The sequence below is a fragment of the Entelurus aequoreus genome, linkage group LG10 (genome assembly GCF_033978785.1).
Source record: "Entelurus aequoreus isolate RoL-2023_Sb linkage group LG10, RoL_Eaeq_v1.1, whole genome shotgun sequence".
Classification (NCBI taxonomy): domain Eukaryota; kingdom Metazoa; phylum Chordata; class Actinopteri; order Syngnathiformes; family Syngnathidae; genus Entelurus; species Entelurus aequoreus.
In genome coordinates, this window is record NC_084740.1 from 54,216,261 (window position 1) to 54,242,054 (window position 25,794).

At 38.5% G+C, this 25,794-nt stretch overlaps 1 protein-coding gene across 1 annotated transcript; it reads left to right on the top strand.

Annotated features, from left to right (window-relative positions):
* The first annotated feature begins 8,346 nt into the window (after window positions 1-8,346).
* ppp6r2b (protein phosphatase 6, regulatory subunit 2b) lies at window positions 8,347-25,360 on the top strand. The gene is made up of 23 exons (XM_062061902.1): window positions 8,347-8,851; window positions 13,124-13,279; window positions 13,371-13,469; window positions 14,488-14,674; window positions 16,311-16,448; window positions 16,514-16,579; window positions 16,689-16,801; window positions 16,868-16,981; window positions 17,078-17,198; window positions 17,333-17,494; window positions 17,577-17,795; window positions 17,864-17,928; window positions 17,999-18,114; window positions 18,190-18,275; window positions 18,397-18,477; window positions 18,547-18,644; window positions 18,711-18,768; window positions 18,957-19,084; window positions 19,164-19,333; window positions 19,425-19,578; window positions 22,980-23,059; window positions 23,164-23,312; window positions 25,352-25,360. Exons 2-23 carry the CDS (start codon window positions 13,143-13,145, stop codon window positions 25,358-25,360), a joined length of 2,550 nt encoding a protein of 849 aa, XP_061917886.1. The 5' UTR covers window positions 8,347-8,851; window positions 13,124-13,142.
* Window positions 25,361-25,794: the final 434 nt, after the last annotated feature.

Sequence of the window (25,794 nt, forward strand, 5' to 3'; positions counted from 1 at the left end):
TGGTTTCAAGAAATGTAATGCCGAGTGCATATCATTATGTCAAGATAATGGCACTAGCATTTACTTCATTTAAGAATATTTTTCAACATATTGAGCAAAAAGGTGTCTTTTTTTCTACCAAGAAAAGTGCACTTGTTATTAGTGAGAGTATACTTATTTTAAGCTATTTTGGGGTTCATTGAGGTTAGCTAATTTTACTTGTTTTGGAAAGTCTTGACAAGCCAAATGTTCTTGTTCTATTGGCAGGTAATTTTGCTTAGTTCAAATAAAATACCCCACATTTTTGTATTTTTTTTTTCTTGTTTTTGAACACTGACTTTTTGCAGTGTATTCTCTCCAGTTAGTGACAGTGGAGATGCATTTGGCTTATAAAGTCAAGTTAATAATGGTTTAAATAATGTTTATAACAGTTAATAACTTGAATGTCTCTCGAATTTATTTATTATCATTATGTCTGAGGCAGTGTTTTTCAACCTTTTTTGAGCCAAGGCACATTTTTTGCTTTGAAAAAATCCGGAGGCACACCACCAGCAGAAATCATTAAAAAACAAAACTCAGTTGACAGTAAAAAGTCGTTGTTGCAATTGTTGGATATGACTTTAAAGCATAACCAAGCATGCATCACTATAGCTCTTGTCTCAAAGTAGGTGTACTGTCACCACCTGTCACATCACACCCTGACTTATTTGGACTTTTTTGCTGTTTTCCTGTGTGTAGTGTTTTACTTCTTGTCTTGCACTCCTATTTTGGTGGCTTTTTCTCTTTTTTGGAATTTTCCTGTGGCAGTTTCATGTCTTCCTTTGAGCGATATTTCCCGCATATACTTTGTTTTAGCAATCCAAAATGTTTCAGTTGTTTTTATCCTTCTTTTTGGGGACATTGTTGATTGTCATGTCATGTTCGGATGTACTTTGTGGACGCCGTCTTTGCTCCACAGTAAGTCTTTGCTGTCGTCCAGCATTCTGTTTTTGTTTACTTTGAAGCCAGTTCAGTTTTAGTTTGGTTCTGCATAGCCTTCCTTAAAGGCCTACTGAAACCCACTACTACCGACCACGCAGTCTGATAGCTTATATATCAATGATGAAATCTTAACATTATAACACATGCCAATACGGCCGGGTTAACTTATAAAGTGACATTTTAAATTTGCCGCTAAACTTCCGGTTCGAAACGCCTCTGAGGATGACGTATGCGCGTGACGTAGACCGGCGAACACGGGTATGCCTTCCACATTGAAGCCAATACGAAAAAGCTCTGTTTTCATTTCATAATTCCACAGTATTCTGGACATCTGTGTTCGTGAATCTGTTTCAATCATGTTCATTGCATTATGGAGAAGGAAGCCGAGCAAGCAAAGAAGAAAGTTGTCGGTGCGAAATGGACGTATTTTTCGAACGTAGTCAGCCACAACAGTACACAGCCGGCGCTTCTTTGTTTACATTCCCGAAAGATGCAGTCAAGATGGAAGAACTCGGATAACAGAGACTCTAACCAGGAGGACTTTTGACTTGGATACACAGACGCCTGTAGAGAACTGGGACAACACAGACTCTTACCAGGATTACTTTGATTTGGATGACAAAGACGCAGACGTGCTACTGTGAGTATGCAGCTTTGGCTTTTTTTTGCGTATGTACGTAACTTTTTTTAAATATATAAGCTTTATGAACCTTGGGTTAGGTGAACGGTCTTTTGGGCTGAGTGATTGTGTGTGTTGATCATGTGTTTGAATTGTATTGGCGTGTTCTATGGAGCTAGGAGCTAGCAGAGGAGCTAGCATAACACGTACCGTACCGTACGTGCGCGTCACGTACGTAACTTTTTAAAAATATATAAGCTTTATGAACCTTGGGTTAGGTGAACGGTCTTTTGCGCTGAGTGATTGTGTGTGTTGATCAGGTGTTTGAATTGTATTGGTGTGTTCTATGGAGCTAGGAGCTAGCAGAGGAGCTAGGAGCTAGCATAACACGTACCGTACGTGCGCGTCACGTACGTAACTTTTTAAAAATATATAAGCTTTATGAACCTTGGGTTAGGTGAACGGTCTTTTGGGCTGAGTGATTGTGTGTGTTGATCAGGTGTTTGAATTGTATTGGCGTGTTCTATGGAGCTAGGAGCTAGCAGAGGAGCTAGGAGGTAGCATAACAAACACGCAGGTGTTATTATGCAGGATTAATTTGTGGCATATTAAATATAAGCTTGGTTGTGTTGTGGCTAATAGAGTATATATATGTCTTGTGTTTATTTACTGTTGTAGTCATTCCCAGCTGAATATCAGGTACCGTGAGTATGCAGCCTTGGCTGCTAAACATTCGATAACTTGACCGTATGTGCGCGTCACGTACGTAACTTTTTAAAAATATATAAGCTTTATGAACCTTGGGTTAGGTAAACGGTCTTTTGGGCTGAGTGATTGTGTGTGTTGATCAGGTGTTTGAATTGTATTGGCGTGTTCTATGGAGCTAGGAGCTAGCAGAGGAGCTAGGAGCTAGCATAACAAACACGCAGGTGTTTTTATGCAGGATTAATTTGTGGCATATTAAATATAAGCCTGGTTGTGTTGTGGCTAATAGAGTATATATATGTCTTGTGTTTATTTACTGTTGTAGTCATTCCCAGCTGAATATCAGGTCACCCCCGGCTCTCACAGCATCTTCCCTATCTGAATAGCTTCAACTCCCCACTAGTCCTTCACTTGCACTTTACTCATCCACAAATCTTTCATCCTCGCTCAAATTAATGGGGAAATTGTCGCTTTCTCGGTCCGAATCTCTCTCACTTCATGCGGCCATCATTGTAAACAATAGGGAACTTTGCGTATATGTTCAACTGACTACGTCACGCTACTTCCGGTAGGTGCAAGCCTTTTTTTATCAGATACCAAAAGTTGCAATCTTTATCGTCGTTGTTCTATACTAAATCCTTTCAGCAAAAATATGGCAATATCGCGAAATGATCAAGTATGACACATAGAATAGATCTGCTATCCCCGTTTAAATAAAAAAAAATTCATTTCAGTAGGCCTTTAAACTTCAATGCCTTTTTTAGGGACACTCGCCTTTTGTTTGTTTTTGGTTTAAGCATTAGACACCTTTTTACCTGCACACTGCCTCCAGCTGTTTCCGACATCTACAAAGCTTTTAGCTACCTGCTGCCACCTACTGATATGGAAGAGTATTACATGGTTACTCTGCCGAGCTCTAGACAGCACCGACACTCAACAACAACACATCATTTGCAGACTATAATTACTGCTTTGCAAAAAATATTTTTAACCCAAATAGGTGAAACTAGATAATCTCCCACGGCAGACTGTATCTCACGGCACACTAGTGTGCCACGGCACAGTGGTTGAAAAACTCAAAAATAACAAAAAAAAAACTCTAAATAAGTCACGGCGTGATGTGACAGTACACCTACTGAGAGACAAGAGCTATAGTGATACATGGGTTGGTTATGGTTTAAAGCAGGGGTCACCAACGCGGTGCCCGCGGGCACCATATAGCCCGTAAGGACCAGATGAGTAGCCCGCTGGCCTGTTCTAAAAATAGCTCAAATAGCAGCACTTACCAGTGAGCTGCCTCTATTTTTGAAATTTTATTTATTTACTAGCAAGATGGTCTCGCTTTGCTCGACATTTTTAATTCTAAGAGAGACAAAACTCAAATAGAAATTGAAAATCCAAGAAAATATTTTAAAGACTTGGTCTTCACTAACTGACAAAGAAACAGATAACAGATTTGGTGTCCAGTTCAAAGTGTGACATGATTTATTTAAAAATTTGAGAGTTGACTTTTGTATTTTACATGAGTTATTATTTGTACAAACATGGTGCAAAGTAATTCATGATTTGTTAAAAAATGTTAGTGGCTAGCTAGTTAAAATGGGATATTGTACAAGACTGTCTTAGAAGTGATCATTTGAAAATGTTCAATTTGATAAATGTGCACTTAGAGAAAATATAAAAATAAAGTGTTGCATATTGATATTTATCTGTTAATATATATATTTATTTTGAGACATCATTAAGATGATCAGTGTTTCCACAAAGATAAATATAATTAATTATTAATAATAACATAGAGTTAAAGGTAAATTGAGCAAATTGGCTATTTCTGGCAATTTATTTAAGTGTGTATCAAACTGGTAGCCCTTCGCATTAATCAGTACCCAAGAAGTAGCTCTTGGTTTCAAAAAGGTTGGTGACCCCTGGTTTAAAGCATACTTGCCAACCCTCCCGAATTTTCCGGGAGACTCACGAATTTCAGTGCCTCTCCCGAAAATCTCCTGGGACAACCATTCTCCCGAATTTCTCCCGATTTCCAGCTGGACTTAAGGCACGCCCCCTCCAGGTCTGTGCGGACCTGAGTGAGGACAGCCTATCGTCACGTCCGCTTTTCTTTCAGATAAATAACGTGCCGGCCCAGTCACGTTATAACATCTACGGCTTTTGGAGAGTGCACAACTGCACACACAACAAGAAGGAGACGAAGAACGAAGAAGAGACAGTCATGGCGACGACAAGTGACAGAGAATAGAACGAGGATGGACAATTCAACTCTAAAATCACTCCTTTCCTGCAAATGAAATTTCACTCATGCTGCCTGTAATAATTGTTTGTTGCCAGCTCCTGGTGAATGTTGGGTATGGTGTTCTGTGGTTACTTTTTGCTTGGCCAACGGTTTACGTTGTATTGCGCACCCTGACGGCAAGTGTGGGAGTCGGTTCTGAAGTATGGAGTAAAGAGACGTAACTTCATCCCCTCGCCTGGTTATTGACTCCAACCGAGAATATTACACTGCCCATACCTATGCTCCTTCAAAGGCTGTGCTACTGGCTGCAAAGCATTGCACTTTCAAATACAACAATTAATAAGAGTGTGTGTGTATATGTGTAAATAAATGAACACTGAAATTCAAGTATTTCTTTTATTTATATGTATATATGTATGTATATATATATATATATATATATATATATATATATATATATATATATATATATATATATATATATATAGCTAGAATTCACTGAAAGTCAAGTATTGATTGTATTTATATATATATATATATATATATATATATATATATATATATATATATATATATATATATATATTTAAGAAATACTTGAATTTCAGTGAATTCTAGCTATAAATATACTCCTCCCCCCATAACCGCCCACCCCGACCCTGCCCACCTCAAACACCCCCCTCCCCCCCAAATCTCCCGAATTCGGAGGTCTCAAGGTTGGCAAGTATGGTTTAAAGTCATATCCAACAATTGTGAGAACGACTTTTTATTGTCAGTATCGGCTACTGCAGGGGCCGCATTGGGGTCAGGCCCGGCCCTAACCAATCTGACGCCCTAGGCAAGATTTTAGGTGGCGCCCCCCCACATCGGCAGTGAAGTGTATATACTCACAAAAAAACGAATAGCTTTGTCTTTGACCTTTTTTTTTACTTAAAGAAAGCAAATTAACAATCAGAGTAGTTAACAAGATAAAAAAAAAAAGAATAAATAAATGAATACAAAAAATTAAAAATGAATATCTAACAATCAATTTATTGTCATCATTACAGTGAAATGCTGAATAGCAGAATGCAAAGTAACAGTATAATATATTATATGAGAATGTTATGTTATGATTATCTTTAACCGAATCACAGCAGTGCTCAAATTAAAAAACAGCATTCCCTCTCATGTGATATTGCTTAATTAACATTAATTATGTGCAATTTAACAAATAGGCTTACAACTTTACCTAATATATAAAGGGGTGGAAAAGTGACTATTACCTGCAGGGCAAACATTAGCTAACCAGAAGGCAATAACAATGTAAACAAAAAACACCTGCTTAAAAGATCTAATACAAATGTCCCTGAGGAATGTAAGGTGGGAGTACTGTAATAACCTAACGTTACATTATTATTTTCCATAACAATTTAGCCCCCTCCACAATATTAACCCGACGTTAAAACAGAACTAGCTATTTATTGATTAGCAATTGCCGAATCATGTAACATTAGCTTAATGCTAAAAAGCCAGGTTACTATCACATTTTGTAACAGACAAATAATTTCATGTAGGCTAACGTTACCTACCTGCTACCTCTGTCTTTTTCTCGTTTCTCCTCCTCTTCTTTCTTTCCTGGGCACCTGACAGTTTTGGCCGTTTTGACATCTTGTGTTGATTTCTTGATGTGGTGACGTCCAAAAAGCGCACCGTGCGGGGGGTGGGGGGGGGGGGTTTAATGTTGTAACAAATAATATTTCTATTAAATAGGCTTTACTTTGCATTTTAATTAACGTGGGATTATTTTTTGTATTTAGAAATAATAGTACCAACTTTTTTTTTTTTTTCTCCAACATTTGTGGCACTGGCGTGGCGCCCCCTGATGGACGGCGCCCTTAGCATTTGCCTATACGGCCTATGCCACGGGCCGGCCCTGATTGGGGTAAAACAATTTGGCTGGGGGCCGCGCTATATATATATATATATATATATATATATATATATATATATATATATATATATATATATATATATATATATATATATATATATATATATATATATTATATGTAAATGTGTGTGTGTGTGTATATGTAAAAGTGTATATATGTGTGTGTATATATGTATATGTCTATGAATGTTTTTGTCCATGTATATATATGTATGTGTGTGTGTGTGTGTGTGTGTGTAGACTTAAAGAGTGCACTTGCTGCATGTCACATTATCGATGGTAAAATGCATTTTTAGACAATATAATTTGCCTGAGTGGCTAGGAGACGGTAGAAAAAGGACTAGTAAGGACTTCCCGCGGGCCGCATTTTGGACGCTGGGGGGCCGTATTCGGCCCGCGGGCCGTAGTTTAGGGACCCCTGGGCTACTGAGTTTCATTTTCTTATGTTTTATGCTGGTGGTGTGCCTCAGAATTTTTTTCAATGAAAAAAATGTGGCTCGGCTCAGAAAAAGGTTGAACAACACTGTCCTAGTCGTAGATTCCTACGGTGTTGCTCATTTCGTACATGTCCCTAAACGTTTCGAGATGAGAACAGAATGACACTCCCTAAGTCATCCTGCGGTATCTATAGAAACCGAGGCAAATTCAATAGGATATTGAAATATTTCGGGTCGAACCAGTGTAGTGTATTTTATTATTTATTTTTCATGTGAATTCGTGCATGCATGTTGATGTTTTCCTGGCAGCGTCTGTCCAGTGACCGCACATACAAAATGTCATCGACCTGGTGATGCTTCCACGTCTTGCTGGACAGCACAACTTATGGACTAAACAAAAAACAAAACAAAATCAAACTTCCTCAAAAAGAAAATCATTTTGTGATGTTAAAAAGCTGCACACTGATATATTGACTACTGATTAACTCTTGGCAGTTTTAGCACTCTAATAGACTCAATGTGTAGAATAGGGGTGTAATGGTACGTGTATTTGTATTGAACCGTTTCGGTACGGGGGTTTTCGGTTCGGTTCGGAGGTGTACAGAACGAGTTTCCACACAAACATATTAATTCGCTTTTAGCGTAACGTTAGCTCATTTTGAGGTGTGTGTGTGTGTGTTATGGACAGCAAAGCCCTGTCTGTCTGTTATTTCACTTTACCTTTTTCTGTGTTGATTGAGCTGTGTTGAAGCAGCAAAAAAGGACATTATGTTAAATGAAGAGTTTCTGTCTCTGATAGTTGATATAATAATGTAAGTGCATCATTAAGACTACATGAACTCCATGGTGTTCAGTGATGAATAGTCTCTCCTATTGCTATTGTACTATTTTTTCAGCTATAGTTAGATGAATCATTAGTAATGCAGCAGCCTAGTTTTGAATGGCAGGGTCCCTGCTGTCACATGTTAAGTTAAAGTTAAAGGTAAAGTACCAATGATTGTCACACACACACTAGGTGTGGTGAAATTTGTCCTCTGCATTTGACCCATCCCCTTGTTCACCCCCTGGGAGGTGAGGGGAGCAGTGGGCAGCAGCAGTGCCGCGCCCGGGAATCATTTTTGGTGATTGATACAAATATAACATTTTCATAATAAAAATCAACTACAGGCTTCCCAAATGCTGTAATAAATTAAGCATGATGTGTTGACTTGAATCAATCAATCAATCAATCAAACTGTTTAATGTTGCACTTTTTATATGTAGAAGAAAAGTTTTGTCATTTTATTTAATCTGAGCAACAACTTGAGGCAGTTTAATGTTGTGCCTCAGAATTTTTTCGAAGAAAAAAATGTGCCTCGGCTCAGAAAAGGTTGAACAACACTGTCCTAGTCGTAGATTCCTACGTGTTGCTCATTTCGTACATGTCCCTAAACGTTTCGAGATGAGAACAGAATGACACTCCCTAAGTCATCCTGCGGTATCTATAGAAACCGAGGCAAATTCAATAGGATATTGAAATATTTCGGGTCGAACCAGTGTAGTGTATTTTATCATTTCTTTTTCATGTGAATTCGTGCATGCATGTTGATGTTTTCCTAGCAGCGTCTGGCCAGTGACCGCACATACAAAATGTCATCGACCTGGTGATGCTTCCACGTCTTGCTGGACAGCACAACTTATGGACTGCGTTATCTTGTCCGCCATTTTGAGCGTCAATTATGTCCGATATTCGTAACCCGCCTGCTTAATTGCTGTGTTCATCTGCCGAGTGTCGTTGTGACAGCGCGTCGTGTTGGGGGGCAGTGGATGACATTGCCGGGCCGGCTAGCTGCAAGCTAACAACGCAGTCAGGAAGGGAACAACCCGCCATGGGCCTGCGGATCACCCGCTGACAAGTCGCCGAGTTGCCGTCCAGCCAGATGCCGAGCACGGAACATGACGTCTGAAAGGTAAAAGCTCACTTTGTCATCTTAAAACAAAAAACAATGAAGTGGTGACGCTAAGATAAAGGGGCTGAACATCTTTCCAGTGAGCCATGACGAAGCGACGTGCTAGTAGATAGCAGCGCGGCTCTTCCATGGCCCAAAGCTCGCTACAATGAAGAAACATTGCTGGCGCTATTCAAATGTCGTGTAAACCGCACCGTTGCCACCGAAAATGATTGAAAAGAATGTGACTGAAACAGGATATAAGCCAAGTTGACGCACCGTGCCGCTAATTAAACGATAGGCTAATCTTTTTTAATTTGTATTAATCTCCTTCATTGATGTGCATCTTTGATCGATAGACAATTATACCTCAATTATTCAACTATACATTTACACACCAATGTCTGAGAAGGAGCAGAATCTTATATTTTCCTGCCCCCTTCAACATAATACGTAGTCTTACTTAATGGATATCATATACACTACCGTTCAAAAGTTTGGGGTCACCCAAACAATTTTGTGTTTGAGCCTTCATTTCTAAGAACAAGAATAGACTGTCGAGTTTCAGATGAAAGTTCTCTTTTTCTGGCCATTTTGAGCGTTTAATTGACCCCACAAATGTGATGCTCCAGAAACTCAATCTTTTCAAAGGAAGGTCAGTTTTGTAGCTTCTGTAACGAGCTAAACTGTTTTCAGATGTGTGAACATGATTGCACAAGGGTTTTCTAATCATCAATTAACCTTCTGAGCCAATGAGCAAACACATTGTACCATTAGAACACTGGAGTGATAGTTGCTGGAAATGGGCCTCTATACACCCATGTAGATATTGCACCAAAAACCAGACATTTGCAGCTAGAATAGTCATTTACCACATTAGCAATGTATAGAGTGTATTTCTTTAAAGTTAAGACTAGTTTAAAGTTATCTTCATTGAAAAGTACAGTGCTTTTCCTTCAAAAATAAGGACATTTCAATGTGACCCCAAACTTTTGAACAGTAGTGTAAACCAACAATTACATCCAAATATAATGAAAACACAATAAGTGCAAAACTTCATGGAGTACAAACCGAACAAAAAAAAAGAAAAAAGTAATATACACCTCAAGGGATGATACAAAACAAATACAAAACCAGGCAAAAAATAAGTAAAATAATACATATAAAGCAAAATGTAAACACTTATGGCTGTCCAAATGATGTTATTGGTCTGTCTTTATATATTTTTTTCAATTGGAATATATTTTTACAATCTTTTATCTCATTGTAAAGAGAATTCCATAGTTTAACCCCCACCACTGATATACACATTTGTTTTTAGTTGTCCTTGAATACTGATGTTGGAAATGACCTTTTCTTCTATGCTCTTCATTCTCAGAAGTGACGACAAACATAGTTTGTAAATTTGCTGGTAATGTTTTACTTTTAGCCTTAAACATGACACATAATGTCTGTAACTTTACTCGCTCCTGTAATTTCAATAAACCCGAATTAATAAATAATATGTTAGTGTGTTCTAAGTAATCTACTTTATGAATAATCCTTATAGCTCTTTTCTGTAGTTGATACAATGCCTTTATGTTACTCTTATGTGTTCCCCCACACTTCCACACAGTAGCTGATATATGGCAATATAAGTGCACAATACAATATACGCATTGCCCTGTAATCTAACACATATTTTACCTTATTTAATATAAAAATACTCTTAGACATAAGATAGATAGATAATTAAGCTTGAGTCGTATTGAAACCAGTACCGGCCCACACAACAGGCCTGTTTAACACAACATACATTCGTAAACTATGACATGTTCTCCTGCATGTGAAACCTTCATAAATGGACACAAGCAGTGCATATTTTGATGAAATAAATGCAACGTTTCATTGTGTGTAAATAATGTGTAGTACACTTCGTTCATTAACGGTTTGATTGATTGAAACTTGTATTAGTGGATTGCACAGTACAGTACATATTCCGTACAATTGACCAATTAATGGTAACACCCCAATAAGTTTTTTAAATTGTTTAAGTCAAGGTCCACGTTAATCAATTCATGGTATTACAAAAAAGATCAGTTATAATAATACATCATGTTGGATGTAGAGAACATACAAACCCTTTTATTTATTGAATCAAAAATACTGAAATTCCACGACATAGTGAATTTGCAAACAGCTAAGATTATACACAAAGCAAACTATAAACTGCTACCCAAGAATATACAACAATTATTTACCACGAATTGATTAACGTGGACTTTGATTGATTGATTGATTGAGACTTTTATTAATAGATTGCACAGTACAGTACATATTCCGTACAATTGACCACTAAATGGTAACGCCCCAATAAGTTTTTCAACTTGTTTAAGTCGGGGTCCACGTTAATCCATTCATGGTACAAATACTGTATATACTATCAGCATAATGCAGTCACCACACAAGTTAATCATCAGAGTATATACATTGAATTATTTACATTATTTACAATCCGGGGTGTGGGATGTGGAGGGTTAGGTTTGGTTGATATCAGCACTTCGGTCATCAACAATTGCATCATCAGAGAAATAGACATTGAAACAGTGTAGGTCTGACTTGGTAGGATATGTACAGCAAGTAGTGGACATACAGAGATCAGAAAGCATAAGAACAAGTATATACATTTGATTATTTACAGTCCGGGGATGTGGAAGGGGGAGGGTGTTAGTTTTGGGTTGCAGTTGCCTGGAGGTGTTCTTTTAGTGCGGTTTTGAAGGAGGATAGAGATGCACTTTGTTTTACACCTGTTGGGACCCCGACTTAAACAAGTTGAAAAACCTATTAGGGTGTTACCATTTAGTGGTCAATTGTACGGAATATGTACTGTACTGTGCAATCTGCTAATACAAGTTTCAATCAATCAATCAATCAAAACAATAGAGGAGAAATATAATCTTAAGAGGAAAATATAATTTAAAACATTTGTATGCACGCACAACACTTAAGACCTTCAGTATATCAGTATGTGGAATTAAATGATGGAATGGATTAAGCAGAGAAATCAAACAATGTACTAATATGATCCAGTTCAAGAAACTCTTCAAACTCAGAAGTGTTTACAAAGTACAAAGAAGAAGATCCATGAAAAACATTCTGAATTTATCTCATCCATCCATTCATTTTCAAGATAATCTTACTCTTCTCACCATATGAAATATAACTTACTTCACCAATTATTATTTATTTATTTTTATTGTTATTACTTATGGAGTATATTGTGAATAAATTGAGAACAGGAAGTGAACAAATGTTTTAGCAACTGCTATGTATAGGAAAATGGGTAGGATTAAATAAGCTCTGCTTCTTCCTACTCCTTTTCGAACAGAGAAACTGGAAATTGTGATGTATCATGTTTTATGCATGCATGTTCAAAATAAACTCACACTCAACTCAATAATACACTACAACATGCATATTCAACAAGGCGGTCACAAAGATGGTCTGCATTCTAGTTGTTGCATTCACCTTATTAGGTATATTTGCATAATCTAACATGTAATGCAATGCCACAGCAGAGTGAGTGAAAATATGAGGATAACCTGATATGGATGCAATGTACAACAAACTATAGAGCCACAATTGTAAACATTGTTACATCATTACAGTTATTTATCTTTGTCATACAGATTTTGTATCACTCTCAATAGATAAATGATAATACAATTCATTGCAGAGGTGGAAAATAACAAATTATATTTACGTGCAATATTGTAAATGAGTAGAGTATTTGTACTCTTTTTAAAACTTGTACTTATAAATGTGTTTTCTTTCAAATATTGCTTCAATTTAAATCCCGTCTATTACTTAGGTGCCACCATAGGGAACGAGGGACAGGACAACTAACTGCTGATATATTTATTTTACTTTAATTCATGCATCCTTATAGAACATCTGGTTTACTCCCTAAAAATAACTCATAACATTGTAAATTAGTGACTTTTTTACTTTTAGAAGATTTTTAGACCTCTAATTTCACAGTACTTGAGTACAATATTTCAGTACTCTTTCCACCTTTGTTAGACACATATCTAAAAGTCTCATGTTTATGGGCGTTCTGTGATATATTATGGCTTGCAAAAAAAACCTAATCAATTCAGAGAATGCAGCACGTCAGATGGCTGATTTAGATTTAAAGATGTTTTGCATTATGTAAGTACAGTACTTTTGTGTCAAATGACTGACTCCATTTGTTCTCAATGACTGATCCAGTTAGTTCTCATATTATACACAACGCCTCTTTTGCCATTACAGCTAAGTGCGAGTGCCCCTGATGTCAGCCATGTTTTGGAAGTTCGACCTACACACTGCTTCTCACCTGGAGGCTTTACTGGACAAGGAGGATGTCACGCTTACCGAACTTATGGACGAGGACGATGTGCTGCAAGAGTGCAAGGCTCAGAACAGGAGGTTTATTGAAATAACCACTCATACATAAATGGTATTCTCTTGTTTCTCGTTTGTGACAGACTTTTCTTCTGTCCTCGTTGTGGCTTTGTAGACTTCTCCTATTCCTGTGCCAGGACCAGTGCATGCAGGAGCTGGTGCGTAAGATTACTACTGAGCCTCCTGCTGGTATAGAGGAGACTAAGCGATTTAAGTGAGTCTCTTTTTTGCTGATAGACTACAATGTATTAAGCAATCATCTATCTGCAGCTGCATTTTAAACATTTCCCTTCATAGTAAATGATAATTCCATTCAGGGTTTCCCTCAGATTGCCAGACTGTGGTGGTGGGAGTGGTCAGTATGACATCATAATTTTTATCTGCGATAATGCATATATTTTCCTTTAAAAGGACTAAAACATTGTTATACATATAACAAATCGGTGTATTATTAATAAGAATTAACATATATTTTTTCTTATATTGTATAACAAATCGGTGTATTATTAATTAGTATTAACATATATTTTTTCTTATATTGTTTTGCTGTATTTTTAAATTGTTGCTGCTTTTTGTACATTGTACTTTGTTGACAAATTCTCAAGTTTATAGAGACTTCTCCAATCCTTTAAGTGACTTTTTCTTTACTAAAAACAACTAGCAACAAATCTAGCATGTTTTTCTGGTGTTATTGGAGACTGTACTCGTGTTTAGAGACTCGTTACTATTGTCGCTCGATATCCGCGACGAACAATGTGAGCTGCAGGGAGTCAGACGTCACACTCGCTTTGCGCTGCTGCTCCAATTGCATTTTCTCTCCTTAAAAGCCGCCGTTAGTATTTGCACATTGCACTTTTTGTAGTTGCTGTCTGTGGGTGTATCTGGGCTATATTCAAGTATGTCCACATCACAGACAAGTTGTCTCCGCTCAAGACAGTCCTGTGTGTATTGCTTATGTCATCACAACATTTGGTTTCAGCAGCGCCGTTTCGGTGATTAAAGTCTTTTTCGGCTGCCATAATTTGAGTGCATCACTAGTCAATAGTGCGCAATATCTCGATTAATACATTGTATTACTTTTAATTAATTTGTATGTAAAAAGCCCACATTTTTAAGGTGTGGCGGCTTTTATTTTGCTGTGGTGGCCCGCCACGATCAATGACATGTCGGGGAAACCCTGCCTTTTGTATTTCTCTTGAGCTTACTGCCAGGTGTGCTCGATTGATTCACAGGTATTCAAATATAGCATGCGAGCTATTGACAAGCGATGTGGGCGTCATCAACGACAAGTTGGGCAATGAGGAGCCTCTTCTGGACACCCTGTATGCCTTCCTGGAGCAGCCCTCTCCTCTTAACCCCTTACTGGCATCCTTCTTTAGCAAGACAATTGGGAACCTCATTGCACGAAAGACTGAGCAGGTAACACACTAATCATAAATTAACCATACGGTGACATAATACCTCTGTTAGTTAAAAAATGAATGTGTTTTCGGACGTTCTAGTCGTCATTATTTAGTCATTTAGTCACAGTAATTCCTAAGAGGGCCAGAGGATTACAACTGTATCCATCCGTCCATTAGTCAATACAAAATAGAGCTCTTCACTGCAGACATTAAAGCACAAGTGGCTAATTTCATTATTTCAGTCTCCACTCAAAGCCTTCAGTCTGTTACCATTTCAAAACCAATATTCTCATTGGATATACTGTAATTAGAATTAAGCCTGGGCAGATTGTCACTAAATCAATTATTTGAACGATAAATGAAAATTGACTTGGCATCAATTAAATTAAAATGTCTTTGTTTGTTTTAACCTTTGTTTGTCAATCAGCTTGCAAGAGGGTTCACTCTGTGTATTGCCCTCTGCACCTGAGCGTGTTTGTTCAATAACAAAATTAAATTAACAGGAAAATATCTTGACGTCCATCCACAATCTTTGTCTCGGTGGGCAGAGGCAGGACAGCTAGCTTACACACATGCATGAACAGAGCCTCGCCGGTGGCTATAGAGAAGCACCGCAAAGTAACAAAAATTAGGAGGAAAAAAGATGATCGCAAAGCCAAATGTTCCTGTGTGGGAATATTTTGGCTTCAAACGGAATGAGCAACATGAGCTCATCAACACTGACAAACGAGCCTGTATGTTGAATTTGTTTGAAAGTGATGGGGAAAACAACAAAATCACACATCCTAGTTTTTCCAATTGGGGAGAAAACTGCACTTCAAGATATTCAATATTTATTGAAGTTACATTTTTAACAGAGATCGAGAGTCCTTTTTATTTGTATTGTTTGTTTACTTATTTAGGATAGTTACAATGTCTTAACAATTACGATGGTAAATATACTAATGAAAAATACAAGTTTTACATTTGCATTATTATTATTATATATTTTGATTACATTAATGCTTAATTTGGTCTCAAAATAATGCTGAAATTAATATTGTTTATCTGCAATAATTTGATGGACAATATATCGTCCCACAACATTTATTATCCCTCGCCTAATTAGAAAAATGTGTTCTAGACTTGAACTGCTGCCTTTATAACACCTTAATTACTACAGCCAATGGTTTTAGTAGGTAATCTGGGAGAGAGGCAAGTACACTATGGACTGCTCGCCAGCCAATCACAAAACACATTTAGACAAAACAACCTTTCACACATATGGACAATTTACTAATGAACCTAACATGGATAGATTTGGAATTCGGGGGAGTACCTGCATTAGTTCATAAATCTATAATAAAACGACTCACCCTTTGATGCTTTGTGACATCGGCGTAGCGTTTCAGAAAGTGTAGATGACTCTGTTGTATTAAGCAGCTTGGGCACAAATGCATTTTTCACATTATCACAGCAGCACGTCGCCGTAAGTTTTATTTTTAGTTTAATTGTTTTTTCAGTCTGTGGTAGCATCACAGAAAAATCTAAATAAAAAGCAAAACACATTTTGAAATTGTACAACTTAGGATGTTACAATTCAGCCTGTGTGATGTTATTGTTTTTGCAACTTACACTTGTCGTCTTGATGGCGTTTCCCCTTTTCTCTTCAGGTGATCAGTTTCCTGCGGGGGAAGGACGGATTCCTGTCCTTAGTTCTGAAGCACATCGATACGTCAGCTATGATGGATGTTCTTCTACGACTAATCAGCTGCGTGGAGCCCCCTCCTCTTCGTCTGGAGACCCTGGCTGTATGAAACAAATAAACACTCGTTTACACTTTTGACACATGTACTGATGTGGTGTTTGTTTACAGTGGTTGAATGAAGAGAAGCTGGCCCAAAGACTCATAGAGATCATTCATCCGGAGAAGGATGAAGAAGTAGGAGCATATTCTTGTAATTCAGTAGAAAGGCCTTGCGATAGTTAGCTCTATCGCCCATCGTGCATTGTTATGCAATATTCTGAATGTCTGTTTTCTTTCTGTCAAGAGGCAGTCCAACGCCTCTCAGACTTTGTGCGACATTATTCGTTTAAGCAGAGACCAGGCTAATCAGCTTCAAGAGATGTCCCAGCCTGACCCTTTGCTGACTGTGCTGGAATCGTACGTCACAAAGACAATCATGCTAGTGTTGCATTAGCAGGATATAAAATTGATGTCGTTCTGCAGGCAGGAGTGTGTGGAGCAGCTGCTGCAGAACATGTTCTCGGGAGACCGAACTGAGAGCTGCATTGTTAATGGAATTCAAGTTCTGCTTACATTATTGGAAATCAGAAGGCCAGTGTGAGTTGACTACAAACATTTCTTCAAAGACTTGACCTCCAAAGTTCTCAATTCAAACATTGTAGCTGTCCTTTTTTCTGTTCTTCATATGCTCAGTGTGGATGGAGTAATGGATGCTCAGGGATTTGAGAAAAGCTACACTATTAACAGCAGCATTCTGTTGGCCATCCAGCCACACTTGGTACATTTCCACCAGCTTCTCCTCGAGCCCCCGAAGGTATGTTAACAAGATGGATACAATCATTTTCAGGGCCTAATGAGACCAAATTTTCCGTATTCAGAGGTTTTAATCATGTGGAAGTGAACTACATTCGTTTACAGCTTTTGTGTTCTTTTTGGGTGTATCCACAGCGAAGTCGTATGCTGACTACTTTAGGTGTGATAGAGGAACCTTTAGGGAACACGAGGCTGCACGTAGCCAGACTAGTGGCCTCTCTGCTCTACACCAGTTCTGCCAGCCACGCAGTCATAGCACAGGAACTTTGCAGACTCAATACAGTGGATCTGCTTTTGGTGAGAGGGAACCACACATGAACCTTTTCAATGTTTTTTGTTCTTAAAAATGACTCGTTTTGCCAACGCCATTGTCTTCCAGAACTTGTTCTTCAAGTACACATGGAATAACTTCCTGCACCTCCAAGTGGAGCTCTGTGTTGCGGCCATCCTGCGGCCCTGTGCCCATGAAATGAGACTTCAGCCAGCTGTAGGATCCCAGGACAAGGTCAAGTCTCCTCAGGATGCATCACAGGAGCAGGCTGTGACAGAAACGCCAGTCACCCCCGAAAACGCTGCACATAATTTATTGGTGACTCATGTAAGTGTCTTTCACTTACTAAAGACTCCTAGTCGAAGATTCTGATGGCCTCGTTTTCCCCCCTTAAGCTGTTTCAGCATTGCCGTCTTGTTCAGAGGATTCTAGTTGCCTGGGAAGAGAACGATAAAACACAGTAAGAGACTTTGAGACAATGGCTTGTTTTTGTTTAGAGGCATGAGCTAATAGTGGGGAATTTGTTTTAGATCAGAAGGTGGGATGAGGAGAGGCTACATGGGACATCTAACCAGGATTGCCAATACCGTGGTCCACAATCTGGAGAAAGGACCGGTTCACACCCAGATTAATAATCTCATCTGCGGTATGTGTGGAGAGTAAAACATTCATTAAATTAAATGATATTAAAGGAAGACACTCCTGCTGCGTAATGTTGTAGAGCTGCCAGATGACTGCAGGGGGCGCTGGGAGGCTTTTGTGGACCAGACGCTTTCAGAGACTAACAGGAGAAACACCTTGGATCTGGTAAACATTCACACATTTGCACAACAGAATGCCACACAAGTCAGTTGTATTTACGCACAAACTTTAAACTTCCTGTTTTGTATTTACGCACAAACTTTAAACTTCCTGTTTGCACGTTCAGGTCGGCAGCGGGAATCCACGTCCTTCCTCAGAGGACGATATGATGGAGAGCCCTTTCCCAAAAGAACTGTCACTGCAGCAGGTATCCGCACACACAAAACATTAAGGCCACCTGCTATAGAGCCTTCTAATCAAACTGTTTGTGTTACAGGCATTTTCAGACTACCAGATTCAGCAGATGACAGCAAACTTTGTTGATCAGTTTGGCTTCAACGACGAAGAGTTCACCGATCATGATGACAGCATCGGGTATGTAAACTAATATATGTGTGTGTTATAACTAAGCTGACTAGGGGAATCCTTTCCTTGTTGTAGGGCAACATTTGATCGAATCGCAGAGATCAATATCAACATTGATGTAGGCCAAGACAGTGTGAGTTTACACATTTGTTGTGTACCTTTTTTTGAATTTGATTGATTATTATTGAATAATAGAATAACATTGAGAAACATAAGCATTTATTTGCAATTTCGTGCTCCATCATCTCTAGCCAGTGTAATTCTAGTCTATAGCTTACATAGATATTAGGAATGCTGCTAAATGACATATTTACCCTGAAGGCCAATACAGCTGTGTTTGACGCCTGTGCCAAAGAGAGGATTCAACCCTTTGATGATGATGATGACGAAGAGGACATCTGGGAGGACAAAGAGATTAACTATGCAACACAAACCAAGTCGAGGAACAGGTTTGCAGACTTGGTAATTGCAGTCTTAAAACATCCAGTCTTCTGATGGTTAAATATGAATTTATTCTGCCCAATGAAGATTTGGTGGGTCACAGGCAGCTCAAGGGCAGGCAGCTGCTAGAACCTGTGATAGGTCAACTACCGCTGCCACGCAGGCCTCCGACAAAGCAACAGGCTCTGACTCGGATGAAGGAGAGGAGCCGAAAGATGACCTTGACCCCTTCTCCAGCCAGGCCGAGCCCACAAAGAGTGAGCATATAATATTCATACCATTGTTTTATTTGCTCTTTCTGAGGGAACGACAGGTTCTGAGCAACTGTAGTGCTGCATTGTCCCTCAGACTCTGGAGACTGGATTGCAGACTTTGGGGAGGTGAACTCAAAGGCTCCTGCTGCAGGCGTAGGTTTTGCAGCCTGGGACAATCCCCAAACAGCAGCCACAGAGACGCCGGAGAAAGGCTGGGCCAAGTTCACAGACTTCCAGCCTTTTTGTTGGTGAGTGTGCAGAATGTCCAGTCATAGGAATATTATCTTTACTGGGAAAGATAAAAATATCCCGGTGCTGTTCCAAAAGAACCCTCTACTAGTAGAGTACAACCAGCATGATCTTAAAACCTTAACCTCAAACACTAAATTCAATGTCAAACTTTAACAACGTGCTGTTAGTGGCTTTCACCAGGGACAGAACAAGACCAGGGTGACGTTCCAAAAGTAAACCACTAAACTGAGTGAACATATTTCTCAGATAGATAGACAAAGTTGATACCTGGCTCACTTGATTCAGTGCAAATGAAATAATGAGAGCACATCTTTCCAGTAGCACATTTGTAGCACTTAATTTGTGTCTCTATTACAAAAGTAGTTGTTTGTGTAACTGATTTCTTTGCTTTTAGAATTTTGTAAACTGATTTTTTTTTACTTCAAATTATGCTGACAATTTCATTAAATAAACATTTGGGAGAATTACCGGTAGGTGTTTTACAATTACATTTTTTAAATTAGTGTTTTGAAAATTCAGTGCAGAATATTTAAATTTTTTAAACTAATTTAACAAACTGAACTATTTTAAACACACACATATTTGTCATAATTTTGTCAGCATAATTTGATGTAAAAAGAAAAATCTGTTCACAAAATTCAGACGCAAAAAAATCAGTTACATTAATTCATTGTCAAAAAAGCTTTTGTAATAAATACACAAAAAAATATTTTTGCATAATCACACACTCATTCTGGAACATTTGGCACTTTTACATTAGTTTTTTAATATTGCCATGGTTAGGAAGCCAAAAGTCAATTTACAGTCTTTGCTTGTGAAGGTGAAAGCCATTAAATTCAAAGCTTGGAATTCAAGTAATGTGACCTTCCCAACATGCACCCAAACCGCTGAAGTATACCTGTAAAGTATTGGCGCTAGGGCCAATACTTTCCCAAGAAAGTATATAATTTTCAGCTGCTGGGATTTATACATTAGTTCCCATTCAATTCCAATACCCTGCACGCTGAGAAGCACAGAGCTCATATGACTGACAGAAACCGGCATCCTTTGAGTAGGTCTATGAATGTTTTCATTCATTCAGGTCATTGTGATCTCGGGGCTTTCAATCGATCACAACTGGACTGTTTGGTTTGTCTCAGAAGACGTTTGGCCTCTCATCCGAGTAGACTTCATCACTTCATGCTCATAGACTTAGATTGGTTAGATCTAGTCTTAGACTTAGATTGTTCAGATCAAGTCTAGCTGCTGGGGAAATGACACTTACACGACTGTCGTAGGCTTTGACAGTAGGATTACTCGTTTGCATCAAAACAGTTTTTCTCACTACAATAAGGCGAAACTATCCTTGCCCAGGCACATCCTCCTGGTTTTGGAGTATAAATATTTAGGTTTTTGGCACCAGCCGCTAGGCTAGAGCTGACTAATCCAAGTCCTAGACTAGTTTTGACCAATCTAAGCCCTAGACTAGATTTGACCAATCTAAGCCCTAGACTAGATTTGACCAATCTAAGCCCTAGACTAGATTTGACCAATCTAAGCCCTAGACTAGATTTGACCAATCTAAGCCCTAGACTAGATTTGACCAATCTAAGCCCTAGACTAGATTTGACCAATCTAAGCCCTAGACTAGATTTGACCAATCTAAGTCCTAGACTAGTTTGACCAATCTAAATCCTAGACTAGATTTGACCAATCTAAGTCCTAGACTAGATTTGACCAATCTAAGCCCTAGACTAGATTTGACCAATCTAAGCCCTAGACTAGATTTGACCAATCTAAGCCCTAGACTAGAATTGACCAATCTAAGCCCTAGACTAGATGTGACCAATCTAAGTCCTAGACTAGATTAGACCAATCTAAGCCCTAGACTAGATTTGACCAATCTAAGCCCTAGACTAGATTTGGTCAATCTAAGTCCTAGACTAGATTTGGTCAATCTAAATCCTAGACTAGATCTGATCAATCTAAGTCCAAGACTAGATCTGATAAATCTAAGTCCAAGACTAGATCTGATCAATCTAAGTCCAAGACTAGATCTGATCAATCTAAGTCCAAGACTAGATCTGATCAATCTAAGTCCAGGACTAGATCTGACCAATCTAAGACTAGTTCTGACCAGTCTAAGACTAGATCTGACGAAACACAGTCTAAAACTAGATCTGACCAATGTAAGTCTATGAGCATGAACTGATGAAGCATACTAAGGTAATGGCACCAGCCGCTAGACTAGGTCTGACCAATCTAAATCTAAGACTAGATCTGACCAATCTAAGTCTAAGACTAGATCCGACCAATCTAAGTCTAAGACTAGATCCGACCAATCTAAGTCTAAGACTAGATCCGACCAATCTAAGTCTAAGACTAGATCTGACCAATCTAAGTCTAAGACTAAATCTGACATCAAACGTACGACCCAAGGGCCGGATCAGGCCCGTGAACAGGTTTCATCCGGCCCGCAGGATGACTTTGCCAGAAATTTTTGAATGAAAGAAACAGCTGTTCTAAATGTGTCCACTGGAGGTCGCAATAGCAATTATTTGTATCTGTGTAGATGATGCTACATATGTACAAAATAAACCACATGATGTTAGTGTATCAGTCGAGGAAAATGATCAAACTACATAAATAACATCCTGTAATTTGATTTAATAAACACATTTTTATCTTGATAGATTGAAAATTAACACCTTTTGGTAAATGGTGTTAATTTTCAATCTATCGAGATAAAAATTTGTATATCAAAAATATGAATGGGTTATACTTGTATAGCGCTTTTCTACCTTCAAGGTACTTTGACACTATTTCCACAGTCACCCATTCACACACACTGATGGCGGCAGCTGCCATGCAAGGCGCTAACCATGACCCATCAGGAGCAAGGGTGAAGTGTCTTGCTCAAGGACACAACGGACGTGACTCGGTTGGTAGAAGCTGGGGATCGAACCAGGAACCCTCAGGTTGCTGGCGCGGCCACTCTCCCAACGTCGCCACGTCGTCCCCAATGAGTTGACTGATGAACATTATCACATAATGTATTCAGAAGATATAAACGACAAATAAAAATAGCCTACTATTACCAGCAACGGGTAAGTGTAAAAAAACAAAACAACAACATTATGATTTGTGCAATTTCAGAATGTGCTTGTTCTATTTTTAAAGAAAGAAAACAATCTGAAGTTGTCTTTGTTTTTAAGTTATCGTGCTGTGATTTTACCAGGGAGTAGATTTTTCTCCATGTGGCCCCCGGTCTAAAATGAGTTTGACACCCCTGCTTAAGACCTTTCAGTCAATTGTGTATCAAATTGTATCATTGGCCGACTATTGCATTGTGAGAATAGTGTATCGCTCCAGGCCCTGCATTTATATCTCACATTTGTGTCTCCATATTTATCTCCAGTTCTGAAACAGGCCCCAGATGTAGTTCCCCTGTGGACTCTGACCTCAGTGGACCCAACAGCACCAAACCAAATCAGAACCGTAAGTTGCAGGAATCTTTGAGCACTTCAACATAATGACCAGTTGCTTTTATCTTACCTCCTATGAGGCATTGAAATCTGTTGATGTTGCCGTGTGTGATCCAGCCTGCGTGTGGAGCGTGTGCGGGGCCAGGAAAGCTCCATTGGTGGCGTCAGACAGCTCGTCGTCCAGCAGCTCTGAAACCGACGAAGAAGAAAGCAAGACGGAGTCGACATCCACTGAGACGGTAACCACGGAGACCAGATTTTTTATTGTAAGGAGAGAAAAACTAATGTTAACACTTAAGCCATGTCCACATGGATATTACCTAGAGGTGTTACGGTACGTGTATTTGTATTGAACCGTTTCGGTACGGGGGTTCCGCTTCGGTTCGGAGGTGTACCGAACGAGTTTCTTAAATGCCACAAATGTCCGGCATTTTGAGTTAGGGTTGCGTGTATTTTCAATGTACGTTCAGGGTTAAGAAGGGGTTAAAAACAAAACAAATTGTGCGTGCAGCAGCATTGGTGAGGGAGGGGCAGAGACAGAGACAGAGAGAGAGTTATGATAAACGTGCATGCGTCGCCAGGCTCTGCTTTTTATCCATAGATTTATCACATTTAATTTGTTATTATCTATAGCAGGGGTGTCAAAAGTGTGCCCCGGAGGCCATTTGCGGCCCACAGCTAATGTTTTAAAGGCCCACAACACATTCTAAAAATACTATTAAAATAAACAAACATAACAAAAGTGAAATAAAAAAAAGCTTAAAGGTTAAATGTAATTTAGAAAAAGTTGCAATGTTGACTAATAAAACAAAGCTGTTTTTTTCTTTCAAACTGTCATTGCTCAAAACGTAATATTGAATCAAAATCAATGTTATTATGAATTATTGACGTATCCAAGGTTCCCATTACTTCACATCAAATATTACACTAAGAAAAATATTTAAGGTGGAAGATTTTGCAAATTTGCTAAATAAATAACCCAAAAATGTATATTTTGTTGTTTTCTTACTGTACCGAAAATAAACCGAACTGTGACCTCTAAACCGAGGTACGTACCGAACCAAAATTTTTGTGTACCGTTACACCCCTAGTATTTACTGTTAAAAAGATCTCCATTCACTTGAGTGGTGTTTTCAAAACCCCTTATCTATCCACATATAAACATATTGACAGGCTGTCATGCGCACTTTGACCAAACTGAAGCATGAAAAAGCAACCACAGGAGACTTAATAGTCATCAATATAGAGATCAATTACATGTACAATTATGCGTACTTCTTAAATCCGCACACTTATTTACACAAAGTCCTGGGAACAAGGAGTGTTTTCTTTGGATTAGCCGTAAAATGAAACTAACACTACTCAACAACGTCATTAAAACCTCCTAAGGCCCAAGCTGTTTTTTTACATGGTTTTTTTATTTATTTATCTTTGCTATTTGGGCTCATTGGACCCTAATTAGAATAAAAACTAAGAATCATCTTTTGATATGATGTACTTATTAGTCCATAAGTACACAAACGTGTACTTCATGTTTAGTGACATGCTAATTCTTATTTTTACACTTTTTTTTCTTCCAAATTCCATTGTATGTTATACTCTTCTGACACCACCAGATGGCAGTATAAGTGTCCACATAAGCGGCCATAAGACCCCAATTCAGTAGTGTACCGTATTTTTCGGAGTATAAGTCGCTCCGGAGTATAAGTCGCACCGGCCGAAAATGCATAATAAAGAAGGAAAAAAACATATACAAGTCGCACTGGAGTATAAGTCGCATTTTTGGGGAAATGTATTTGATAAAAGCCAACACCAAGAATAGACATTTGAAAGGCAATTTAGAATAAATCAAGAATAGTGAACAGGCTGAATAAGTGTACGTTATATGAGGCATAAATAACCAACTGAGAACGTGCCTGGTATGTTAACGTAACATATTATGGTAAGAGTCATTCAAATAACTATAACATATAGAACATGGTATATGTTTACCAAACAATCTGTCACTCCTAATCGCTAAATCTCATGAAATCTTATACGTCTAGTCTCTTACGTGAATGAGCTAAATAATATTATTTGATATTTTACGCTAATGTGTTAATCATTTCACACATAAGTCGCTCCTGAGTATAAGTCGCACCCCCGGCCAAACTATGAAAAAAAACTGACTTATAGTCCGAAAAATACGGTACACAATTTTTGAAATAAGAGCTAAAAGGTGCTGTCCACGCATGTGGCCACTAAGCCCTTAGAGGTTTTAATCATGTTCTGTTGCTTTCAAAACATGAGATAATCTCGCTTAAAGGCCTACTGAAATGAATTTTTTTTATTTCAACGGGAATAGCAGATCCATTCTATGTGTCATACTTGATCATTTCGCGATATTGCCATATTTTTGCAGAAAGGATTTAGTAGAGAAAATCAACGATAAAGTTCGCAACTTTTGCTCGCTGATAAAAAAAGCCTTGCCTGTACCGGAAGTAGCATGACGTCACAGGAGGTAATATTCCTCACAATTTTCCTTTGTTTACAATGGAGCGAGAGAGATTTGGAGCGACAAAGCGACGATTACCACATTCATTTGAGCGAGGATGAAAGATTCGTGGATGAGGAACGTTAGAGTGACGAACTAGAGGCAGTGCAGGACATATCTTTTTTCGCTCTGACCGTAACTTAGGTACAAGCTGGCTCATTGGATTCCACACACACTCCTTTTTCTATTGTGGATCACGGATTTGTATTTTAAAC

Coding starts and splice junctions, on each gene's coding strand:
- ppp6r2b (XM_062061902.1), top strand. CDS start 13,143: ATGTCAGCCATGTTTTGGAAGTTCGACCTACACACTGCTTCTCACCTG. Junction 14,675..16,310: donor TTGCACGAAAGACTGAGCAG/GTAACACACTAA, acceptor TTTTCTCTTCAG/GTGATCAGTTTCCTGCGGGG. Junction 18,478..18,546: donor AAGAACTGTCACTGCAGCAG/GTATCCGCACAC, acceptor TTTGTGTTACAG/GCATTTTCAGACTACCAGAT.